General features: G+C 55.5%; 1 protein-coding gene across 1 annotated transcript in view; it reads left to right on the top strand.

Moving 5' to 3' along the window:
* The first annotated feature begins 2,635 nt into the window (after positions 1 to 2,635).
* Positions 2,636 to 9,874, top strand: part of FBLN2 (fibulin 2) — an 85,537-nt gene continuing 78,298 nt past the window's right edge. Inside the window, exon 1 of the mRNA XM_054387335.1 lies at positions 2,636 to 3,974. Coding sequence (XP_054243310.1) covers positions 2,636 to 3,974 — 1,339 coding nt within the window. The remainder of the gene's footprint in view (positions 3,975 to 9,874) is intronic.

The following is a 9,874-nucleotide window of genomic DNA, read 5'->3' as shown; positions in this document are numbered from 1 at the left end:
TAGAATAGAATAGAATAGAATAGAATAGAATAGAATAGAATAGAGGGAGGGGAGAGGAGAGGAGAGGAGAGGAGAGGAGAGGAGAGGAGAGGAGAGGAGAGGAGAGGAGAGGAGAGGAGAGGAGAGGAGAGGAGAGGAGAGGAGAGGAGAGGAGAGGAGAGGAGAGGAGAGGAGAGGAGAGGAGAGGAGAGGAGAGGGAGGAGAGGAGAGGAGAGGGGAGGGGAGGGGAGGGGAGGGGAGGGGAGGGGAGGGGAGGGGAGGGGAGGGGAGGGGAGGGGAGGGGGAAGGGAAGGGGAGGGGAGGGGAGGAAAGGGGAAGGGGAGGGGAGAGGAGAGGGGAGGGGAGGGGAGGGGAGGGGAGGGGAGGGGAGGGGAGGGGGAAGGGGAGGGGAGGGGAGGGAGGGGGAAGGGGAGGGGAGGGGAGAGGAGAGGAGAGGGGAGGGGAGGGGAGGGGAAGGGGAGGGGAGGGGAGGGGAGGAGAGGGGGAAGGGGAGGGGAGAGGAAAGGAGAGGAGAGGGAAGGGGAGGGGAGAGGAAAGGAGAGGAGAGGGGAGGGGAGGGGAGGGGAGGAGAGGGGAGGGAAGGAGAATAGATCATCAAATGCTTTAGGCGGACACCTAGCCCAGGTTGCTCAAGGCCTCATCCAGCCTGGCCTTGAACACTTCCAGGGAGGAGGCATCCACAACCTCCCTGGGCAACCTGTGCCAGTGTCTCCCCATCCTCTCTCCCAGCTCAAAGCCATTGTCCCTCATCCTGGCACTCCCAGTCCTTGTCTAAAGTCCCTCCCCAGCTCCCCTGAAGCCCCTTCAGGTACTGGAATGCTGCTCTAAGGTCTCCCTGGAGCCTTCTCCTCTCCAGGCTGAACAGCCCCAGCTCTCCCAGTCTGTGCCCACAGGGGAGGTTCTCCAGCCCTCTGGTCATCTTTGTGGCCTCTTCTGGACCCTCTCCAGCAGTTCCATGTCCTTCTTGTGCTGGGGGCAGCAGCACTGGATGCAGTGCTCTATGGTGTTGACAGAGAGGACAACAGCTGATTTACTTTAACCCTTCAATTTTCCTATGGTCCAAGGGTTTAGTAGTTACAAAGCAGCTTTCCTCTCCTCTGTGCACTTTGCCCCTCCATCTGTCCATCTGTAGGTGTCTGTGTGTCTCTCCATAGCTTCTGCTGATGATGCAGATTTACTATAAAGCATCTCTGGTGGTGCCAACAGCAGAAGTGGCCTGTCCCCAGCTGCTGTTAGCGTCCTCTGCACACACATTCGTCATCCCTCTGTGTGCTCCAGGTCTGCTGTGGAGCTCTGCCAGCTCCTGGGAGCTGAGGTTGCAGCCTCTAATGTGGGTTCCAGGGGAGCTGGCAGGATTTGTAACCACACAGGACACAGAGAAGTTCCATTTTGGTGCTGCTGGGGCCAAGGAAGGACTGTCAGTGCTGAAGGCTGAAGTGAAGCTTGCTGAGAGGGGGAAGGAGGCAGGAGAAGCCCTCCTGCTTGGAGTTAACATGTATGGACAGACAAATTCTCACCTCTCAAGGCTGAGTTCTGTCTAAGATCTTTAAGATTTGGGTCTTTGTCATGAAAATACAGAGGGTAATTACCTTGCAGTGAGCTCTGCAGGGGAAGCAGGGGGTGTTTACTGCTGCCCTGCCAGCCAGGCTGGCTGCTGCCAGCTGGGGAGATGGACAGAAAGGCGTTGAAGCAGAAAGGCTTCTGGTGACTGAGACACATTGGTGTGTTCTGGGAGGATTCAGAGGGCAACAGTCATAGGTTTTTATTCCTTCCTTCCTTCCTTTCCTTCCTTTTTCCTTCCTCTCTGTTTTTTCCTTCTTTCCCTTCTTCCTTCTTTATTTCCTTCCTTTCTTTCTCTCTCTCTTTTTTTCTCTTTCTTCCTCTCTTTCTCTTTCTTTCCTTCCTTTTTTTTCCCTTTGTCTCTCTCTTTCTTCCTTCCTTTCTTCCTCTCTCCTCTCCTTCTCTCTGCTCTTTCTTTTCTCTTCTTTCTTTCTCTTTCTTTTTCTCACTCTTTTTCTTTCTTTCTTCCTCTCTTTCTCTTGCCTTCCTTTTTTTTCCTTTCTCTCCCTTTCTTCCTTCCTTTCTTCCTCTCCTCTCCTTCTCTCTCTGCTCTCTTTTCTTTCTCTTCTTCCTTTTCTTTCTCTTCTTTCCTTTCTTTCTCTTCTTTCTTTCCCTTCTTTTCCTTCTTTCCCTTCTTTCATTTCTTTCCCTTCTTTCCTTTCTTTCTCTTTTCCTTTCTCTTCTTTCCTTTCTTTCCATTTCTCTCTCTCTTTATCTCTTCTTTTCACTCTCTTTCCTCCTCATTTTCTTCCTCTTTTCCTTCCTTTGCATTTGAGGATGGGGGTGGGGGGCAGCGTGCAGCTCCAAAGGCAGCGCCTACAATTCTTGGAAGACATTATGATTAATTTCCTACTTAGGTTTCCAGATGTTGGCTTTTGTCCCAACTTTTAAAGCCCTCTGATGCTTAACAGGATATGTGCTGAGTACAGCCTCTAACAGAGTTCTCTTTCATAACTCCAGGACCCATGAGCGAAGGTAACTCGGGAGAGCGCCGCAGACTGGGAGCTGAGCCCGCAGCCGTCTAGGGGAAAGCGCAGGCTCGCAGGGCAGCTCGGGATCCTCGCTGGGGAAGGCCATGGCCAGGTACCAGCGCTGGCAGCGGGGCTGCCTGGGTGCCACCCTGCTGGTGCTGCTGTGGGGCAGTGCGTCCCGCGCCCAGAGGGACTGCACGGGCGCCGAGTGCCAGCCCCTGGACAACTGCATCGAGGAGGTGCTGGAGCCGGGCGCCTGCTGCGCCACCTGCCTGCAGCAGGGCTGCCCCTGCGAGGGCTACCAGTACTACGACTGCGTCAACGTCGGCTTCCTCAACGGCAAGGTGCCCGAGGGGCAGTCCTACTTCGTGGACTTCGGCAGCACCGAGTGCTCCTGCCCCAAGGGGGGGGGCAAGATCAGCTGCCAGTTCATGCTGTGCCCCGAGCTGCCCCCCAACTGCATTGACGCGGTGGTGCCCGCCGACGGCTGCCCGCAGTGCGGCAGGATCGGCTGCCTGCACGAGGGCCAGAAGTACGTGGCGGGGCACACCTTCCACATGCCCCCCTGCAAGGTCTGCCACTGCCCCAACGCCGGCGGGGAGCTGATGTGCTACCAGCTGCCGGACTGCGACTCCTTCGCCCTGAACACCGCCAGCCCGCTGGACGCCGAGGACGGCGAACCGGAGAGGCACTACGACGATCCCTACAGCTACGACCAGGAGGCGCCCGAGGCAGACAGCACCCAGGTGGAATCTCCAAAGAAATACAGGAGTTACTCATCCCACCTGGAGCAGGAGAGCCTCAGCCAAGAGCAGGGTGAGGACTATGACTACCTGCCCGCCAGCGTGGCTCCCTCGGCGCTGGCTCCGGCCGATGGGGGCACGCAGGAGCCATCCACCCCAGGCACCACGCTCATGCCCAGGGTGCCCTCTGAGGGCCACAGTGCCACGGACAGAAGCCAGCAGAGGAGGGTGCCCCGCACCACTGCAGCATCCCTCCAGCAAACCACGCATCAGGAAGCAGCAGTAACCACCGGTGCTGCGCTGGAGCACACAACGGCCACCACTGAGACACCCAGACATCTGGAGGAACTGGAGAGGAGGCCAAAGGGGAAGCAGCGGGACAAAGAGGGGCAGGAGCAGGAAAGAGCTCCTCACTCTAAAATGAAGAAGCATGCCAGGAAAGAGGAGGCAGGCAACAGCCTGGATCTGGGCATGAAGGAGGTGAATCTGACGGAGCCCAGCTGGGCCAAAGCTTCCCATGCCAGCCAGGAGGGCAATGCTCTCCCCAAGGTCAGGTTCAGTGCCACCACCTCTCCTCCCCTCGCTCTGAAGGAGGACCACAGCCAAGTGTCCCAGAAGCAGTCACAGACCCTTTACCGTTACCACCCCGAGGAGGACGGGGACCCCAACTCTATCCACGCCAGCCCCAGGGTATCAGGAGGTAAGAGGTGCTCCCAGTGCCCATGGCCTGAGAGCATTTACTCATAATGACCTGGGGGCATTTCTACTCTTCTGTCTTCTTGCTGGTCCGTGTGGGCAGTAGGTCAAGCAAAGCTCCAGCTGCCTGCTCTCAGCTCTGTGACACAGCAGAGACCTTTTCACTGCTGCCTGCCTTGCTCTGGGTTTGCTTTCTGGTGGTGTTTTAGCCTCCTTTCAGGTGATGATTTGTTAACCTCCCAACTTTTCCCTTCCATTACTTGTTTTTGTTTTCTGAGGTGATGGTAGAGAACCATCTTCCTCTGCACAAAAGGATTTAATTATTTTCTGCTGGGGTCCTCCAGTTCCCAACTGGATGTAATCACTGCAGAGCCTTTGGAGCAGTTGTGCTGCTGCTGGGAAAATATTTACAGCACTTGCTGTGAGATTTGTCCTGTGCTTGAAAAGGCTGCCTGAGCTCCTGCCTGCAGGAACTTGATAGATGGACTCCAATCCCCCTGAGGAGTGGTAGGGAAAAGCAGGACTGCCTCTTGCTTTGTGTTTTGTGAGGGCTGGAGGCTGATGGTGTTGATGATCAGCTGTGGCAAGTGAAGGAGTTTCCTCCTTGCCTCTGGCCTGCTCTGCCATCTGCAGTGAGTGCTGACTGCATGCTTTGTGCAAGGCTTCTTGCTGTAATGAGTGCAGACTTCATCACTGTCAATTAGCCCCTGTGCAGCTCCACTGCCAGGCCGCTCTTCATCCCACCAAGAGCTGTATCTCCTTTTCCAAGACCTGGCACAAAATGTTCTCCTCAGAATACTGATTGCTCCCACGAGTGCCATTTCTTCCTGGCTTGCCTGGGTGGCCCTTAAACAGCTCGAGCTGCCTGCTCCATCTACTCAAGAAGTTTGAGGGAGACAGGAGCAGAGCAGGTCTGGAGCTGAGGCTCTAGGTCCCAACACAAACAGCATCCCATGACTCTTACAGGGTGATAGAATTGTTTTGGTTGGAAAAGATCTCTAAGGTCATAGAGTCCAACCATCAATCCAACACCACTGTGGCCACTAAACTATGTCCCCAAGTGCCATAGCCACAGCTTTCTTGAACACCTCTGGGGATGGTGACTCCACCACCTCCCTGGGCAGCCTCTTCCAATCCCTGACCACTCCTGTAGAAAAGAAATCTTTGCTAATCTCCAACATAACCATTCCCTGGCACAATTTCAGGTCACTTCCTCTCAGTCTATCACCTGATGCAAGAGAGAAGAGATCAACCCCCACCTCCCTGCAGCCAAAGGATATAGGAGGTCCAGGAGTGCACCCTCAGCAGGTTTGCTGATGACACCAAGCTGTGTGGTGCAGCAGACAGGCTGGAGGGAAGGGATCCATCCAAAGGCACCTGGACAGGCTGCAGAGCTGAGCCCATGACAACCTCATGAGGTTCAACAAGACCCAAGGGCAAGGTCCTGCAGCTGGGTCTGGGCAATCCCAAGTACAAATCCAGGCTGGGCAGGGACTGGCTGGAGAGCAGCCCTGAAGAGAGGGACTTGGGGATGCTGGGGGATGAGAAGCTCAACAGGAGCCATCAGTGAGCACTTGCAGCCCAGAGAGCCAAGCAGAGCCTGGGCTGCAGCAAGAGAAGTGTGGCCAGCAGGGCCAGGGAGGGGATTCTCCCCCTCTGCTCCACTCTGCTCAGACCACACCTGGAGCTCTGGGTCCAGGTCTGGAGCCTCTGTTCCAGGAAGGATCTGGAGGTGCTGGAAGGTGTCCAGAGAAGAGCCATGAGGATGAGCAGAGGGCTGGAGCTGCTCTGCTCTGGAGACAGACTGAGAGAGTTGGGGCTGTGCAGTGTGGAGAGGAGAAGGCTCCCAGGAGACCTTCTTGTGGCCTTGCAGTATCTGAAGGGGGCTCCAAGAAAGCTGGGGAGGGACTTTTGAGGGTGTCAGGGAGTGATAGGACTGGGGGGAATGGAGCAAAACTGGAAATGGGGAGATACTGGCAGAGGTTGCCCAGGGAGGTGGTGGAAGCCTCATCCCTGGAGGTTTTGCAGCCAGGCTGGATGTGGCTGTGAGCAACCTGCTGTAGTGTGAGGTGTCCCTGCCCATGGCAGGGGGGTTGGGACTGGCTGAGCCTTGAGGTCCCTTCCAACCCTGACCATTCTGTGATTCTATGAGTGGTGATGGTGTTCCTTTCCCTTTCCCTTACATTTCTGGTTTTGTGGCAAATGTTGACCTCACAGTTGGTGCCAGCAGCTCTCACCTGAGTCAGGTCTTGAGTGGTTGAGCTCAGCAGAGCAATGCTCCAAAGCCAGTCTCACCTGCATGGTGGCAGTGCCCCAGCTGTTTGAAGAGAATGCCTTGAGCTGGGCACACAGCATCCAGAGGGATGCCATTAGGAGGGGCAGACCTTTAGAAGTGACTGAGTAGCTGCAAGCCTTCTGTGCTGTCTTCTTTTTTATTTCTAGCTCCGTTCCTTATGGGGAAAAGGAACCACATCACCAACAGGGAGGGGCTGCTTATCCCAAGGGAGCAGTGAACTGACTCCAGCTTTCCAGTTGGTGTCACCTGTCCAGTTTGCTCTTGCTGAGCATTGCTCAGATCCCCTCTGGGGTTGCTCTTCTCCAGGCTCAGCACCCCCAGGAGCTCTCAGCCTTTGTTCCTCACAGAGTTGCTCCAGGCCCCTCAGCATCTTTGCAGCCTCTGTTGGATTCTCCCCAGCAGTTCCCTGTGTCTCTTGAGATGGGGAGCCCAGAACTGGACCCAGTACTCCAGATGTGGCCTCACTAGGGCAGAGCAGAGGGGGGCAGAAGAATCTCCCTTGACCTGCTGGCCACACTCTTCTTCATGCAGCCCAGGAGACCAGAAGCAGGAGCTCTGGTTTTGTGGGGTGGGCTCTCAGCAGGGTGCTGAGGGCTGCAGACCAGTGCTCCCATTTTGGGGAGGGTGTTTTGGCCCCAGGAACACTCTGTGCTTGAAGAGGGAAGGTGTCTGCAGCCCGGGGGCCTTCCCAGCTGTGGCTCCTAGGAGGGATGGCTGAGTGAGGAGGGGGTGTTGGGGGTTTCCTGAGCCCCTCCCCAGTCAGTGTAAGGGGCTGGATAGGCTTTGTTTGAGGTTTTCCTTCCTTGAAGCCATCAACATGATCCTTACCAGTTGGTCTGAATGGCTTTGTTCTGGAAACATGCAGCCACTGGGAAAAACAATTCTGAGACTGCAGGGACATTCTGAATATTTCATTGTGGGGTTTTTTTCTCTCTTCTTTTTCAGTCTTTGCCTTTCCTCCAGAGTTTAGAAAAGTGCAGGAAGGTTCAGAGAAACCTTTGCTGCCTCTGAGAATTCAGCCCAAGTGAGATGGGTGTTGCTTTTGTTCTCCTCTGAGCTGTATCTGGGCACCAGACCTCAGCTGTGGTTGGATCCCTGCTGCTTTTCCTTAGGAACTTGGCTGCATGACTTCTCTCTCATGTATCTCACTTTGGTTTCTCTGTAGCTGAGTTTTCATCTCCCAGATCCCTGATGGCTCAGCTTTAATCTAATGGTGGAAATAAGGTGAAGAGTCTTGCAGCTGGGAAAGAACAGCCCCAGGTGTCAGTACAGGCTGGAGAGCAGTGAAGGGGAAAAGGCCCTGGGGGTCCTGGTGGATGGGAGGTGACCATGAGCCAGCAATGTGCTCTGGTGGCCAAGAAGGCCAAGGGCAGCCTGGGGGGGATCAGAAGGGCTGTGGTCAGTAGGTCAGAGAGGTTCTCCTCCCCCTCTGCTCTGCCCTGCTGAGACCACATCTGGAATATTGTGTCCAGTTCTGGGCCCCTCAGGTCAAGAAGGACCTCAGGACCCAATGCCAGCACAAGGGGCAGTGGTGGAAGCTGAGGCAGAGGAAGTGCCATGGAAACAGGAGGAAGAATTCTTTCCCTGGGAGGGTGACAGAGCCCTGGCACAGGCTGCCCAGGGGGGTTGTGGAGTCTCCCTCTCTGGAGATATTCAAAGCCCACCTGGCTGTGTTCCTGTGTGACCTGCTCTGGGTGACCTGCTCTGGCAGGGGGTTGGACTGGATGAGCTTTGGAGGTCCCTTCCAGCCCCTAACACTCTGTGATTCTGTGATTGCTTTGGTGCTCAGGAAAGGGCCATTGGGTGGTTGGATTCTCTCTCCTTCCTCACTTCATTTTTCATCTGTGCTTCAGAAGGACCCTGGGAGGTGCCACTTGTGGCTTCACTTCTGTCTGACACCTGGAATGGCCCCAGAATTGGCGCCAGCCTGGGGCTATTTTCCAAGCCCTTGGATGGACATGGAGACTTCTCTCTTTATACAGTCTCCCTCCAAACATTGACCTCACCCAGCCACTGCCAGAGCAGCAAACAGAAGGAGGTTTGCTTTCTGTTTCCTCATCCTGAAAATGTCCTGGACAGCTGAGGATTGACCAAAACATATCCAAAAGTCTCCCTGTCAGGTTTTGCTTGGATTTTCCCCAGCACTGGTTCTTGCATAGATGCAACTCAGGGAAGGGTTCATGGTTTGTGTTCTGGGCTTGCAGGCTGAGGAGCACTTGGTGTGTAGCTGGGACCATTGTGGATCAGAATGGAGGCATTTTGCCACCTAGAGAAATGAACAGGTGAGGATGAGTTCATCGTGGTCACTTCCAGAGGGAAGGATGATTGCTCCCCAGCTGAGGGGAGCTGCACCAAGTAGAATCATAGAATCATGGAATCAGTCAGGGTTGGAAGGGACCACAAGGCTCATCCAGTTCCAACCCCCCTGCCATGGGCAGGGACACCTCACACTACAGCAGACTGGCCAGAGCCTCATCCAGCCTGGCCTTAAACACCTCCAGGGATGGGGCCTCAACCACCTCCCTGCACAACCCATTCCAGGCTCTCACCACTCTCATGGGGAAGAACTTCTTCCTCATGTCCAGTCTGAATCTCCCCACTTCCAGCTTTGTTCCATTCCCCCCAGTCCTGTCACTACCTGAGATCCTAAAAAGTCCCTCCCCAGCTTTCTTGTAGCCTCCTTCAGATCCTGCAAGGCCACAAGAAGGTCTCCTGGGAGCCTTCTCCTCTCCAGACTGCACAACCCCAACTCTCTCAGTCTGTCTCCAGAGCAGAGCAGCTCCAGCCCTCTGCTCATCCTCGTGGCCCTTCTCTGGACACCTTCCAGCACCTCCAGATCCTTCCTGGAACAGAGGCTCCAGAACTGGACCCAGAGCTCCAGGTGTGGTCTGAGCAGAGTGGAGCAGAGGGGGAGAATCCCCTCCCTGGCCCTGCTGGCCACACTTCTCTTGCTGCAGCCCAGGCTCTGCTTGGCTCTCTGGGCTGCAAGTGCTCCCTGCTGGCTCCTGCTGAGCTTCTCCTCCCCAGCACCCCCAAGTCCCTCTCCTCAGGGCTGCTCTCCAGCCAGTCCCTGCCTAGCCTGGATTTGTGCTTGGGATTGCCCCAACCCAGCTGCAGGACCTTGCCATTGGTCTTGTTGACCCTCCTGAGGTTGGCTTGTGCCCAGCTCTGCAGCCTGTCCAGGTCCCTCTGGATGGATCCCTTCCCTCCAGCCTGTCAGCTGCACCACACAGCTTGGTGTCATCAGCAAACCTGCTGAGGGTGCACTCAATGCCTCTGTCCATGGCACCAGCAAAGATGTTGAACAAGCCTGGTCCCAGCACTGGTCCCACGTCCAAGTACATCTTTGTGAGCTGAGGTGGTGACTGTGAGCATGGCCTTGGTTGTGTGATAGTCCTGGGCAGGCAGGAGGATCTAGAGGGCTCTCCTGTGACCTCTAAGGATGGAGCTGAGCTTTCAGCCAAGCCATCTGCTGCACACTTGCTGATATCAAGGGGTGTGAAGAGAGATGACCTTGAATTTGGAGGACAAGCAGGAAGCAAGATCCATAAAGCAGACCTGCAGTGAGGGGTTCTGAGGTGTGCCCTGAGCACACCAACCCTCTGCCC

Source organism: Indicator indicator, chromosome 15 (genome assembly GCF_027791375.1).
Source record: "Indicator indicator isolate 239-I01 chromosome 15, UM_Iind_1.1, whole genome shotgun sequence".
Taxonomy (NCBI): domain Eukaryota; kingdom Metazoa; phylum Chordata; class Aves; order Piciformes; family Indicatoridae; genus Indicator; species Indicator indicator.
Note: the sequence above shows the minus strand (reverse complement) of the source record. Positions and strands in the feature narration are given on the sequence as shown.